The sequence below is a fragment of the Drosophila santomea genome, chromosome X, assembly GCF_016746245.2.
Source record: "Drosophila santomea strain STO CAGO 1482 chromosome X, Prin_Dsan_1.1, whole genome shotgun sequence".
Classification (NCBI taxonomy): Eukaryota; Metazoa; Arthropoda; class Insecta; order Diptera; family Drosophilidae; genus Drosophila; species Drosophila santomea.
The window spans coordinates 1,245,270-1,260,513 of NC_053021.2; the positions used below are offsets into that span (position 1 = coordinate 1,245,270).

General features: G+C 50.3%; 1 protein-coding gene across 3 annotated transcripts in view; it reads left to right on the forward strand.

Moving 5' to 3' along the window:
• Positions 1-15,244, forward strand: part of LOC120455286 (microtubule-associated protein futsch) — a 53,595-nt gene that overhangs the window by 19,799 nt on the left and 18,552 nt on the right. For all 3 annotated transcript variants that reach the window (XM_039641322.2, XM_039641324.2, XM_039641323.2), the window contains one exon: positions 12,504-12,602. In XM_039641322.2, coding sequence (XP_039497256.1) covers positions 12,504-12,602 — 99 coding nt within the window. The remainder of the gene's footprint in view (positions 1-12,503; positions 12,603-15,244) is intronic.

Sequence of the window (15,244 nt, forward strand, 5' to 3'; positions counted from 1 at the left end):
CTCCAATTACGCGCTGCCTGCTAATCGAGTTTCCATTTCCGTGTTCACGGACAGACCAGGTCACTGCGCTCCACGTCCGTGTCCTGGTTGTCCTTGTTGTCGTTGTTGTGGTTGTTGTCCTGCTGGGTGCAAAGTCCTGTCCGCAAACTCAATCGGCAGTGCCGCTGGTAATTCGATTTAAGCAAATTGCGCATGAAGGTATGCAGGCTTCTGAGTTGCGAGCTGCAGTGTCCCTGCACTTTGCCAGTTTAATTAAAATCGAAATCGAAAGCATATCTGCACCCAGAGACTGGGAGGCAGAATAGCGGCGAATTGTTTACTTTTAATTGTATTAATTATTTTCATGTTGATTGCATTACAAACAGCAGCATGCAAACAACAGCGGGGCAGCTTCGGTGAAAAAAGGGCAATTGGGTCAGAGTTCTGAGCTCTGAGTTCTGCGGGTGAGAGAAGGTTCGGATACAGATACATATACGGATACAGATACATATACAGATACATATACACGTGCAGATGCAGTGCGCTGCTATTGCAGATTATTAACAAATATTTGATTTATGCAGGCGACAAGCCGGAATGGCTGAGTGGCTGAATGGGAATGGGAATGGCAATGGCAATGGGAATATGAACGTGACTAGGGAAAAGGGTAAAGGATACAGGGTAAACACCAACTAGCCCATCGGGAGTACGGATTTCGCCGGAACTCGCACGGTGGAGGATGTGCCATAATTGCCGGACACGAAACTGCTCCCTCTCCTCCTCCCTCACGGAAATTGCAAAACTTTGTCCGTGCGACACCGAAAATTAGTCAGCAGCCGGAGGCGGATTACCTGTAGGTTTAGCCGCTAAAAAAGCGCTGTTTGCTCAGCTCCGCGGGTTTGCATAGAACAAATAGCCAGCCAGAGGCGTGGGGAGAGGGGGTTGGGCAAATGTGGCGGTCCTCCCTTGTAATTGATTTCAAAAGTGCAGCGGAACTCGAGGAACACAGAACAAAACAAGCCACTCTTTGCAGCCCATAAAAATAGCAGTGAATATACATATATTCGCATTGTCTTTTTCTTTTTCTGTGCAATTGCTGCGCCAGTAGGGCAGTTGACTCCACTTTGGAATATAACAATTACGTGGCTCAACTGCAGTGCCCGATTCGGATTCCCTTTTAATTAACTTAAAACTTAATCAATAAAAAAGAGTGACTTTCAAGGTCGACCACTCGGCAGGGCTGAGGGGAGAATCACATAACATTATTATGACAACTGTTGTCGAAAAAGGGCAAAGAGCAGGGGGTGGTGATGGGCGTGGCACGAAAATGTGTGTAGGCCCGAAAATCGATCAAATAAAAGGGTAGACAGGGCAGAGACAAGCAGGCAGAGTGAAGAAGACGCGTGACAAGCTTCGATTTTGTTGATATTTTTAGACGAGCCCCGGAGGGGAAAAGAGGGGGGGGGGGGGGGGGGGTGGGGGGAATGGCTCCCGGGGGACTGAGCCTTCGCACTGCGTGACAATGGCCCGGGCTATGGCAGCTGGACGACGGCGCACAGGATGCCGGCGGCGACAGGAATCTCTTCCGAGAAACACGACACGCTACGTGACCCTCCGTCGTGCCATCCAAGACCGAAACCCGAAAAGCTGGACACGTTCGCCCGGACAACAAAGTGGCGCTGACAATGCAATGACAGCAGTTTCAGCTGCACCCGCTGACAACTAGCAGCCAGCTAAGCCGGTGGCACTCGATCCCGGAGTGAAATGATGTAACTTGGCGGGTGCTTGCTGCATTCAGGGATCTTGGACAGAGTTGCCCCGCCTGGCCACGTCTTGTGGCATGCATCTAGGCAACGCCTATGATATGGTTGCGAGTATAGACAAAGTAAGACAGCTTCAGCTTATTCCCAAGCTGGGGAGCTTCACCTCATGCTCAGCAGAGGCCAATGCGGCGTATACGCAATAATCGATTGCGAGTAGAAAAGTGGACCGTCTGCGGCCAAGCCGAACCGCACTTGCGTCATCAATCGGCACATAGACAGACTCACACACACAGAGGGACAGGCGGGGACATTAAAAATGCTTTTATTGCAAATTAATTGCTTTGAAGTGCATTGGAGGGCACCACACCAACGTGCCCTGCCACACTTTCGAATGGTCACAGATCATGCGACGCACCCGTGGTCAGCCGCACGCCCAAACCCAGCCAGCCCCAGCCAGCCCCCTTGACCTCTGCCCTCTTCCTCTGGCCAACTGCCCTGTGGCCCATGCCCATGCCCATGCCCTGTGGTCTGTTTTGTTTCTGGCCGAGCTCATGTTACGTTCGTTTCATTTTAATTAGTTTTCGCCCAGGTCGTTCCTGTTTCACTGCGAGCTTCGTGATGAGCGTGTCATTAAATTTGCAATTTAATTTCTCATTATTCTAATGAGCGAATGCACGGCGAAACTGGATACGAACGACCGCATTGGTAAAGCGGCTCGAAAACTGTGCACTGTGCGATTCCTCAGCCGAAGAGAGTTTGGAAAAGGATTTGGCCGAGACGTGAGCTAATTAGCTGCTAACTGCTTGTTGATGGCCTGGCCCACTTGACCACCACAAATTGAAATGTCCCATGCGAAATTCATGAGCCACAACTTCTGGGGATGGGCACGGATAAGTTGGCAGGATAAAGTGCCGCCATGCACCTATCACTGCCGCATCTGATCCCAAAGCACTTTTTGGCTCAAAGTTTCGACCAAGAAGCCAACAAGAAGCAGGAAAATAAAAGCCATTTCCGAGCGGCAATTTCATGAATTTTCTCAACTGCCTTGGCAATGCCGTAAAGAAAATGGTGTACCCAAAAGCACCACGATCCAATTCCCAGTTTATACTATACTATATAGATACATAGTGTGTTTGCAAACTCGAGTAAATTTGGCTTCGTGTGTGGCACGGGGGGTTTGAAGTTTCTTGGCGGACGGAGAACGGGTGGAGAGCACAGGGAAAACATGGTTCGACATGTGGATACCCTCTAGAGTTCCTTGGCGATCGATAAAGTAGTCAAGAACAGCGTAAAACTAGTGGACAGACAACCACAAATGGGATATCGATATGACCAACAGCCATTTGGTCATTTGCGATAGCCCGGGCCTAATCCTCTCCTGCTGCAGCTGCTCCTCACATGGTTCCATTGGGTCAATGGACTGGCCAAGTGGAAATGTATTGCCCGGCTGGCAGGCATTTTCAGCTTTCAACTGCTGGCAAATGCTGGCAAAGTTGGACTGCAAAGTGGGACGCTCCCAGCCATGGTCAGCTATAAAAATTCCTATCTCATTACATTTAAAGTGAAGTACAATTCGGCTAATGCAATTGGCACACGAACAAGACGCAGGACCAGCTTGGGGAAAGGGGAGAAAGTCGTGTGTGTGTGTGTGTGTGTGTGTGTGTGTGTGTGTGCACACTCACGTAACTAAAGCCTTTCATTTTGATTAACGCGCCCTCGTCCTCACGGCTGCAAAATGGGTTTACGACCCAAGGAAACTGGAAACGAAAGGAACCGGGGAAGGAAGGTGGCTCCGAATCCAACTCGGACTCCGGCTCAGCCGCAAAACTGCCGACTTGTGCACATCTTCGGACCCACTCACACTCACACTCACACGAAGTGAGGCTGGGAGTCGACAACGTGAAAATCATGAAAATTAATTGGCAATCTGGGCCCCGATCCCCTCCCGATTCCCTCCAATTGCCGTGTGCCGCTCCCGCTGAGCTCGGCACAAATTAATGTGCCGCCATTTTGAATATTGCAGTGGAGGCTCCTCCGCTCCGCCGGGTGCCCCGCCAATCCCACATCCAGGCCATCCTGCGGAGCGTTGCGTTGTATGCAAATGTTTGCTCCGCAACTCCAACAGAACTCCGAAAGTCCAATAGAAGTCGGTCAGGCGGAAGCAGCCCGTGATTCACTCGTGACTCAGGAGGAGAGCAGAGCTCTGCTAATTTCCTTTGGTAGTGCAATCCGGCTGGTTTCTGTTTGAGTTTCTGATTGATTTGAACTCATTTGTTTGAGTTTGGCCGTGGTTCCGCCTGCAAGACCTGGGCACTACGAGCAGGTAGCTCTGATTTCATCTCTCGAACTCAGTACATTTGGCACCGCAAGCAGCGCAGGTGGACCGAGTCGTAATAACCCTGGTCTCCAGAATGGATTGACTCAATTATAGTCATAGGAAGTTGGATACAACGCAGTCCCCATGGAGTATACGGAGCATAATTGATTGTCAACTGACATTGCTCGCACTAATATGCACCTGCCGACGGCAATCTCAGCCGAAGTTGAGGTTGCAGCTGAGGGAGAGGTTGAAAATGAAGTATTGGAATTCAATCGGAGCGGAGGCCGTAAAATCGCTTTGCATAATAGCACGTATCTGGCAGATACATTACTGCCAGTTGCCTCCGTAAAGAGATTCAAAGTTGATTTCTTCGCCATTTTATGCACACATATTTCGTAATTTTATGGCAGCTGCTGCCCGTGTCCGTGGGCCAGCCTAAAACCGGAGGAGGCACAGGATGAGGAGGATGAGGTGGCCATCGCCAGGGGTGGGAGATGGGAGGTGGTTTGGTTGGCCATTTTCCTGCTGTGACTGCTGCAATTTTCGTTTGGCGCATTTGCGAAATTAAAAAGCTTCTTGCATCATTCTGGCCTCCTCCTCCGTCATCGTAGTCGTCGTCGTCGTCGCTCGCCAGCAATCCTCCCCAGCGTCCCCGGTCGCAGTCATCAAGTGATTTGTTGGTCGCTTGCCAAGTGCAGCTGGTGACACTCACATCCCACGGCCACATGTTCTGCTGGCCAGATGGATTCGGGTATTCCGGGGCAAGGAACGGCGGACCCTGACTTTGAAACGTGGATCGTGAATCGTGAATCGTGAATCGTGAATCGTAAATCGGCTCTTTAATGAGCTCCTCTAATGAGCTGGGCATTAATAGCTCGGAATTGGGATGATGACAGTTGCCAGCAAATCTGCGTGACTCTCGCAATCTTTCAGCTATGAGCTGTGCTGAAAAAAGGATGCTTTGAAAGTCCTTCAACTGCAAAGTGTTGCGAAATGATGAAGAACCAAGGAAAACCCCTTTCTGCTCACTGCACTCTACTCCTTTGCTACCGAACTCGATTTTGACACAATCTGATTTATACGTACTTCATTCACGCTCCTTATTTATTAGCCTACCGCCACTTTGTTAACCGCCGGCTCCTCGCAAAGTTATAGCTTATTTATTCATGACTCTCGCACATGAGCGCCACCAAAGCGCTTTATTGATTGGCTTGGGCCCTAATTGGGCGTGGCAAAGTTGAGATTGACTCGGAAAATGCATTTTCCCTTTTATTAAATGGCAATTAAACTGCATGTTTTTGGCGCATGCTGCTCAGATGATAGCTACATAGATAGATATATATACATATATAGATATATTTTATATGTAAAATGTTTATTACTTTTAAAAATGTGTCCCTTAAGGTTTGTGGCTGGAGGGGCAAGGGGCAGCAGGGTGCACAGAGAATGCATGAAATTTTCAATTTCCTATCTGCCACTGAATGATGAAATGTCGATCACGACAAGAGCCCGGCCCGCCTCATTTCCCCTTGGCCTTTTCCCCAGTTTTCCCCATTTTCCGAGCATGTGTGTATGTGTGTGTTGGTGAGCTTGGATCCAATTTGTCGCCTTGCCTGGGAAAATTGCGAAAAATCGTTGACAAATTGCATTGGAGACGCCCTCCCCCTCCCCCTCCCTCGGCTGACTTTCTACCTTTCCGTGTCCGCATTAGCGCTTCCCCCTCCCCCACCCAAACTGCCATTGCCCTGCGTTCGCTCAATACAAATTCATTTCGATTCAATCTGGCATCACCTCAGACTCAAAAAGGCGTTTCAAATGCTTTTTATTGCCCTCATGGCTCATGGTTCATGGCTCACGGCTCATGGCGCTTTCCTTGCCGACTTTGAATGCCTGTGTGTGTGTGTGTGGGCGTGGGCGTGGCAGATAAGACTCGCAAGTGGCACGGTTGTCCATTGTGTGCGAGGCGATATGATGGAGCCGCTCTGCCCAGGAAACCTCCACCTACAGAAGTCAGCAGTCAGTAGTCAGTAGTCAGCCATGAAATTGGAAATCCATAATGGTCATGAAAGGACCACAAATGTGCATATGCCCCACGATGCACCCTTTGTGGACTGTTGTGCACTTTGTGCGGATGAGCAAAAGGACTTTGGATGTTGGGTGCTGGGTGCTGGGTGCTGGGTGCTGGTGGGTTACGTGAGGGAGGAGCCATAACTTGATGGGAGTGGTGCACTTCCAATGCATCGATGCAAATATTTGATTACAGGCTGCATTGATTGAGAAAGAAAGCAGACTCATGCTGAAAATTGATTTAGCTTATGCATTTCCTCTCGGCAAACATTTGGGAATATTTGCTGGGTAAACATCAGCCTTAAATCAAATAAATGCGATGCACATTGTGCGATGTTCTCAGTGGAAATAATTACATTTTTCCTTTACCCTGCTCATCAATTCAGAAGCGATTTAAAACTATTTGATTCTCTTCACTTAATTGGTTGTTTATACGAGTATACGAGTATACGTATAAATTGGCGTGACATTTAAGTTGTGTTTGCCATAAATAATTGAATGCTTATGATTCAAGTGGCTTTCAATCCGCCATCGGCATCGAAACTCGTCCTTCGCCGATGTATCGCTCTCATTATTGACTTTTTGATGGCATTAAAGGATAAGCCGGCAGCTCAGCGCCATATGCGAAAAGGATATACGCATGTTGCCATGTCGCTCGTTGGGAAATGCTGGCAATTATACAATTAGTGGCAAACAATTAGGATCTGGGAGGAAGGCGGTTCCTTCGGGGGCGTGGCTCCCACAGGTACGCAGAGCAGAGCCATTAGCATTAGCTGCAGCTAAGTTAGCTGAGGAGTAGCAAATGCAAATGCTAATTGAATTAAACCGAATGGGGCTGCGACTTGGTAGCTATAGTAGTTAGTTCCAGGACTTCTTTCGAGAGGTGAGTGTGCTGATGGAGCTCATGGAGCTGTGGGCTCAGGAGCCCCAGCCATGTACAGTGTACACGTCATACTCGGCGAGTTGAACTCGAATAATGGAAATTGCATGTCAGAGCCCGAGGGTATCTATCCGCCAGATGAACTATTTTTAGCCGTCTTCAGTAAACTTGAAAATGCGCGGGATGCGCGGGTCGCACTTATTCCCGCCTGTCATACGCAAAAATCCTCCATTCGTGCGGATCGCGGACGAACGCAAAATTTATTTTTAGCTGCTCGCTGAAAATGCTGCACTTGCAGCGGGAAAATCTTTTTTGTGGCAGCAGCACACACACACACACAGCCGCGGACTCATGTGCAGTCATTGTGACAGGCGCAAGTCTGTGTCAGAAATGTTTCCTCTGAAAATGTTTCGACTGGCTCCGCTTCTATTTTCACTCCCTCCGCTGGCAGTAAAATCGAAGAAGTATAAACAAACTGAGGTGACCCGGCCAGCTGAATGGGCGAAGGGTGGGGAGGGGAGGGGAGGGGTCGCGGCGGCGGATGGTGGCAGTCGTGACATGTGGCAGGAGATAAAGTACGATATGAAGTGAAGGGATTGTCCACCCCATCCCATGACACCCATGCCACATCCCATGCCATGCCATTCCACTGGCTCCTCTCCTCTGTTTCATGGCGAGAATGAGTCCTGCAATCGGATTGCAATGCGAACTGTGAACTGCGCGCTGTTAGCCATTCGCTAGCACTCGCATACCTCGCATGGCATTGCAGAGAGTTGTATGGTTCTGCAATCGATTGACCTTATGTCCCTTAGCGGTGTAGGTGTACTTCCTGCGATAATCAACCTGAGGTGCCCATCAGACATCCCACAATGATGGCTTCCACATAGGAGTTTCTGGCTGTTGCAAGGGTACGTACGTAGCTGTCCTTCTCGTTTCGTTGGCTTCCCTGTCAGGAGCAGCTAAAATCTCGCCCAGCGGGAAGCCCGTGTGCTTCATACCGAATGACCATGGGGCGCAGCGGGTGGAGGAAGGTAGAATTGGAGAAATGAAAGCTCTGCTGAGCTCAGAAGAGGAGCTGTCTCTGTCTTCCGAGCCACGCGTGCGGTGATAATAGAATTTCATTTTCGGGCAGATGTCAGGATGCGGCCCTCAGCCCTCAGCCCACAGCCCACAAAGGCTGCCAACTGGCAGGCTGCCCCCGAATGGTGCAACCGCACGTGGCAGGGAAACATTCATGAGCAATTTATGCAGGGCTATAAAATGCTGAAAAGAGTTCACTCGCCGCCGCCGCCCCCCGCGCAAAGATCCTTCCTTTCCTTCCTTTCGCCGCACAGTGTGTGTGCTGTGTGTTGTGTGTATGTTGTGTGTGTGTTCGTGGCTGTGCTGGCATGTATGTATGGCATGTATGGGACGAATCGATAAAGTGACATAAATTATGCGAAACTCGCTCGCACATCCTCCAACCTTCAACCTCCTCCAGCCCCTCGCCAAGCGTTGGTATATTGGAGCCTTGTGGGGCTTTGTCAGCCAGTGCAATATTTCTATGCCACCACGCCCATCTGAAAATTGCTTAGTTCTGGCCACCTTGCCACCTTACCACCTTACCAGCAGTTTAACGAATTTGCGCATTTGTATTTCATATTTGGCCAGAAGACCCAATCATTTGGCCTGGCCTCGTTTGCTTCCTGGCTCATGGCTCATGGCTCATGGCTCCTCCTCACTCATGGGTTGCCGGCTCCCGACTTCAGCCTGGCGACTGCCTATAAACATTGATTAGCCATTAGGGGGAAGAGCACTTCAAAATATATTGCGCATTCGTCATGTATGCCAGGACGGGGGACAGGGGACAGGGGACAGCGGGACCGGCGTTGGACATGACTCAGCAGAGGAGGCGGCGATAGTGCCGCAGAAGAGGAGCACAAGATTATCGGCAGTGAGGACAGGGAGCATGATAATGACGCATGTCCCGACATGACGCCATGCTCCACCGCAGCTCCAAGAAGTGGGGGCCAGGTGGAGTCCATGGTGGCTGTTATGAACTAAACAAATTTAACGTGTTGACCGAATAGTAGGTGCCTGCTTTGTTGACCTCATTTGAAAGGATACGGCTTTAAAGCGGCTTTTCCCACCTCGTCTGGGCTGTGTTCCAATTAATTACGGCTCTTATCAGGGCATACATATCGCTGGGTGCGCAAAAACATCAACAGCGTGTCCGTTGCGGGATGTGGGAATGTGGAATGTGGAATGTCGGATGGTGGATGGTGGATGTTCGATGGTCGATGTCCTTGTCCGTGTCCGTGTCTTTGTGCCTCGGCTCATCAAGCTCGCTTATCGGCACGGGGCAATCAGGCGCAGCATTGTTCTCGCTCACTGACTGCCCTCCGCCCTGACCTGGTCCTGGTCCTGGTCCTGGTCCGCATCCTCGAGCTGTCACAACAAAGGATTCGATGCGATCAGAGGAGGAGCCGACTATTTGCTGCGGCTCGTTTACTTTACTTTCGATTTGCTTTAATTGTTATTGCCGCCTCTCCTTGCCAGTTTTCTACTTTTGGGCCCCACTCACTATTCGCCCACTTTGCTGACTGGCTGGTTGGCTGTCCTTCAGACGCAGTTCATCATCATCCCAGCCCGCCTCCTCACTTCTGCTGCCGCTTGTGGATTCATCTTCATCTCGAGGCTGCTCCTCCTTGCCGTCCACTTCACTCAATACGCAATTAATGGGCGCAAGTGTTTAATTTCTTTTTAATGTGTTTATTATTCATTTCCAAACATTTAGCCCCTTTTCGTCGGCGGCCCCTCCAACAGTTGCACTTTGCGCCGCCCTCTTTCCGAATCTGAATCTGAACCAGAGTCGGAAGTCTGGAGGATGGCGGGGGGACTGTGGGTTCGGGACAGCGGAGAAGAAGCGCATTCATTTGGCTATGCAAACTTTTTCAACGCGCTTTTCTGCCTTCAAGAGCCTGGCAACAACGAACGAGCGAACAACGTCAAGTGGCTTTTTAGCTACATCAGAATCAACACAGCTCCTCCTCCTCCTCCTCCTCATCCTCCTGCTCCCTGCCATCCACATGCAGAGTGGCTTTTAGGGGGGCACAGAATTATGCAACTATATGCTGCAAACCAGAGGGAGGCGCGAGGGGAACGCGGTAAAAGCCACCGAGGCGAGGCGAGGTGCCTATCAGCAATCATCCATAGCTCGCGGAAGCGGCAACACATAGGTGTCGCCAGGGTATCTGTGGGGCGGATGTGGGTGGGTGTCGCCTCCGGGGCTCCACAGGACGTAGCGATGGAGGCCTGGAGGACGCAGGACGCAGGATACAAGTGCCTGTCTGTCTGTCTGTCTGACACGACTCTGCATTCGATTACCTGGCTGTCGGGCGCTCAGTCGCAGCGAGTGCACTTTCCGATGTGTCGAAATCGAAATCGAAATGAAAAAAAATCAGAACCACGGAGCCCGCGGCTCCGTGATGAATTAAGGTTGCAACTAACCGCCGTGCATCAGATGATAGGGTTCGGGATTATGAGCATGAATGTGGCGTCCTCATGCATCGCCCATGTTTAGGCATCCGTGAGCAGCGGAAACTGGCCACGTCCTTGATTCACCCAACTGATGTTAGGTGCATAGGTATTGTGGAGCTCCAAGGAAGCCAAGTGAGTGAGTGAGTGAGTGGCTGGCGGAGCTAAGCCAAAAATTAAATATAAATAAATAAATAGGCACCGAGTCTGGCCCTGGCAGCGGGCAAATTGAAGTCTCACTCAAAGATATCAACGCACAAATAATAAATGAGCGCTGCCAAAGGGCGATGGCCGGGGAACGGGGACGGGGGGGTTCCTTCAAGTCGGAGGTTCTGACCTGGACTCGGATTAAGATTCGGGTTGTGACTCGGATTCGGACTCGGACTCGGATTTGGATTTGGATTCGGTTTCTGTTGCTGTTGCTGTTTCCGCCGCTGTCTTGCTCCTTCGTCTGAGTGGCTTCATTCGCTCGATGATTGCTCAAGAGAGCAGGACAACTAGTGTAAGGAGAAGGGTCCGTTCGCCCACTTCCTTGCCTTATACATATACTATACACTATACTCTATACCCCCACATATATATATATGGATATATATGGATATGTATATGTACGAGTATATGTGCTGGCGTCGCATATCCTGGGCGCTTCCTCATTATTTTTGTGCAATCGCCGTAGGCGCTTTTGACTGCCGTCTGCTCCTTTTCTCGGCTGCCTCCGCTTTATTCTCTGCTTTCCCTTTTGTTTGCCCACACAATGTCCTGATCCTGCCTGAATCTGGCTTTATATATGTATATATAGTGGGCGTGTGCGGGCTGCTGGGTGAAAAAGTGTTAAGACTTTGCATTTTGTGCCTCGACTTTACTTTTTTTTTCAGCCGCTTTTGTTGCTCTTACCAGCCATTTGTGCAAATTGCTGCAGTGAGCGGTGAAAGGCGGCAGGCGAAAGGGTAATATTGTTATATTTTTCTGGCTTAGGCTCAAGCCAGAGGTTCCTCCGCATCCTCCGCATCCTCCGCATCCTCCGCATCCTCCGCATCCTTCGCATCCTTCGCCTCCTTCTTGTGGGCTGATGATCTGGAACCATCTGCCATTCAATGATATTCCATACCGCGGAAAGTGCTTCATTTGCATCCTACGGCGGAGGCATAAAAATGAAAGTTAAGCACTCATTAAGGCATCGTTTGAATAAGTTATTCACGACAACGACGCCCGGGTCTTCGGGGGTTCATTAAATTTCCAAGGGGCTTAGGGATAATTTACAATCTGTCAGATCTGCGTGGCATCTAGACGTGGCAGGCGAATGTAGCAATGTTGGGGGAAAGTAGGCGACTTCTCGGAAACCTGCCTCTTAAACCTGTCACGTAGGGCTTAAAGTCTGGGCTTCAAGGTGCCCCAAAAGTAATTTGATTCATTCACCCGCACTCACCTGGCTCAACTGGCTCACCTGACTCACCTGGTCCTGCCCCTCGAGCTTTTCATGCCACACTGCATCCGCATAAACACACAAATTTGCCCACACACTCACTAACAGCTGGGGGAAAACTATTGAAAATTTGAAAAAGTGGCTGGAGCGTGAAAATGATGGAAGGGCAGGGCCATTCGTTTGTACTTGCTCATAGCCACGTTGGGAGTCGCACTGCTGGCTTAATTTGTTGACCAAATGACATAATATCAAAAGTCCAGTCCAGTGCAGTCCAGTTCAACGTGGCGTATGCGTAATGGATCGCACCCGCTTTCAAAACCCTCGCCTGCTCGTTTATCAAAACTGCGGATTGCCAAGCATTCACAGAAGCTGCGCATAATTACACAAAACTAATGTGTGAGTGATTAATGGCCCCTGGGCAAACGTATACCAATACCAGCCACCCAGTGTTGGTTCACCCAGCTAATGTGATGTAACTATATACGATATGCAAGCAGGACATAGTTTGCTTAGTTCTACAACCCTACTGATCTTCTCCACTTTGTCTCCTTGCAGGTTTCCTCTCCTGGGACGTTTCCGATTGTCACGTCGACTTGGAAGAGGAGCTCAATACAATTACACAGCATGCGCCCGAGGGCGAGGAGGCTCGTCACGGTAAGTGCAGCTCCATTGGAGCATCAGCTAGGCTAAGTCATCTGCCCCAATTAGCGAATCCCATCCTGGTACTCATCATCGAATTCGGATCGGGTTGCATCGGGCAACAATGGCGATGTGGCAAATTACAAAACTTATTCCAGCGAATTACTAGGACAATTGTCTCCGCACAACAGCCGCTTGCTGGCAGCGAGGGGGGCGGAGGGGCAAGGGGCATGGGGCTTGGGGCATGGGCCCGGATAAACAACAATTGAATGCACAAAGCCGAAAGCTCGACGTTTTCATGCTTTGTTGTTTTGGCTTTTGTGATAAAGCCGGACCAAAAGCAGCTGGCAAGCGAGAGGCTGTATTTTCATTTGCCCAAGTGCAACAGCAGCAGCTTCATCCTCATCATCATCACCATCACCATCATGGTTATCACCATCGTCATAATCATCATCATCGACAGGAGCAACAATAAGCTGGCTGACGGGGATGTTGTCTTTGCGGATTAGGCTAAAACGATGTTGAAGCTCACTCAAGTGGCTGCCACTGCATCAAGCAAGTGCCGCTTCCGAGCTCTTCGCGGCTCCATTCGCCCCCTTTGTTGACTCGCACTGGAGATGATTGGGATTTTGTGGCGCCCACCTCCTTTTAGTGCTCAAAAGCCGTCCCGTTTGATCAAAATCCCGCAGTCTGAGCACTCACAGATTGCGGCAATGCTTTCGCACAGGCATTAAGCTATAACCTTCTACCTTGAAGTTTTCCTTGTTTTGCAGCAACTTGCAAACTTGCTGCCGTTCTAAAACTTGGCCTATCCATTACACATCAAAGTACTTCCTGTCCTATAGGCGTACAATATGTTTTCATAGTCTTCGAAGAAGTAATACAAATTCCCTTGATTTCTCGAGTCCGCTCTTGAAGAACAGCGTGGGCAAACTCACCTTGGAGGACATTATTCTCCAGCGACAATGAAACTAAAGTACGTTCCAAAGGACACGGACTTGGCAGTGATAAGGCGCGTTCTTCTTCTTAACAGGCCTCTCGTTCGACGCCGATGGCGATGGCGATGCCGAGGCGTTGTCCTTGAAGGACATGCTAAGTGCAACACCTGCGCTGAATGCCCTCCATTTAGCCATTGTCCGGATGGGGAAAAGTTGGCAACGACAGCGGGCTTTCCATTTTCCATTTTCCATTTGCTCTTGCAATCGCATTTTGTTTGCGTTCCCTCCTCGAAACTACTCAAACAAAATTCTGAAGTGCTGCCGCCACTGAGCGGTCCACAGCCCAATAATGATGCTGCAACGGCCATAAACATAACCAGAGTGCCGCCAGAGCTGCAGAGCTGGTGGCCGGGGCACTTGAGTCGCGATTGAGAATCCAGAATGCACTGAATGCACAGAAGGCACAGAAGGCACTCGCTTCGCCGCGCACATTGTGCTCGCCCAGGATCTCCATTCCGTTCATCCGCTGGATAAAAAGGAAGCCAGGCAACGGACCGATGGTGTCCAAATTGTCCAGCTTCCTGCGTGGCTGCCTTCGAACGCCAGTTCCTTTATCCCCAAATTAATAGGTCACAAGCACCTTGTTTATGTGCCCAACTCCTGACTTCTCGACGTGCATGTCCAAAGTTGGCCTGAGGTCCCGTCACTGACTGACCCTCAGTCTTTCCAGCACCAGCCCCTTCCTTACTGATTCATGAGGACGGTACAAGTTGGCTGACTTTTAAAGCGGTGCCCATCAGGAAAACGCTCCCCCGAGTTCCAGCAAGGCCTGCTCACCCGTAGAGGAGGCGATCCTCCCCCAGCTCACCCGTAGTCATACTCGTACTCGTACTCGTACGTGGCCCAACCCGCTCTGCGGATTATCTGGGGATTTAGACACATTCTTATCGTGCCTAAGCCAAAACCCACATAAGCAATCAAAGGACGGGCTGATGAGATGAGGGGCGAGTTCCACAATAGGACACCCAACCCAACCTGAAAAGCCATTCAAATTCTCGAGATAAAACGCATGCAAAATTGATAGAAAGATAGAGTCCGTCCGTGCCGAGGATATACGCTATACTAGTGCACATACATGGAGCCACTGCCACTGGGAAGCCACGAGGAAAGTGAGTAGGAGTCACGCTCACAGGCGTGCCTACAAGGCCGTATTGACAATGGCCAATGGCCAATGGGCAAGGGGCTAGGGGCATGTGTGTTGTTGTGAGGCTCATGCATAATTCAGGCGGAGAGGGTCGAGGGGGGATATACCATACATATAGGGGCTTCATGAGGCAGACAGCCAGACTGCCAGACTGACTAACTGACACGCCCACACGAAATTTCTTTTCTCGTCCTCTGATTTGCATACGGAGTGGCAAGTGGGAAGTGGGAAGTGGGAAGTGGGTGGTTGGTGGCAAGTGGTGTGGTCCAGCAGCAGCGATAAGCAAATTAACCACTGCGATGCGCGGCGAGATGCAGCGAGAAGTGGCCGCCGTAGATAAAGGAGTGCCTGCCCCTCCTCCCCCGGCATCCGGCTTCCGCCTTCCGCCTTCTGGAATGCGGGTAACATGTTGACAGGACATCAATTAATATCAGCGAGGAGGAAGCAGCTGACGTCCGTCATTTGAGGAGGCTCCTTGCGGCGCATCCTTTTAAAACACGGATAGGGGGCAGTGC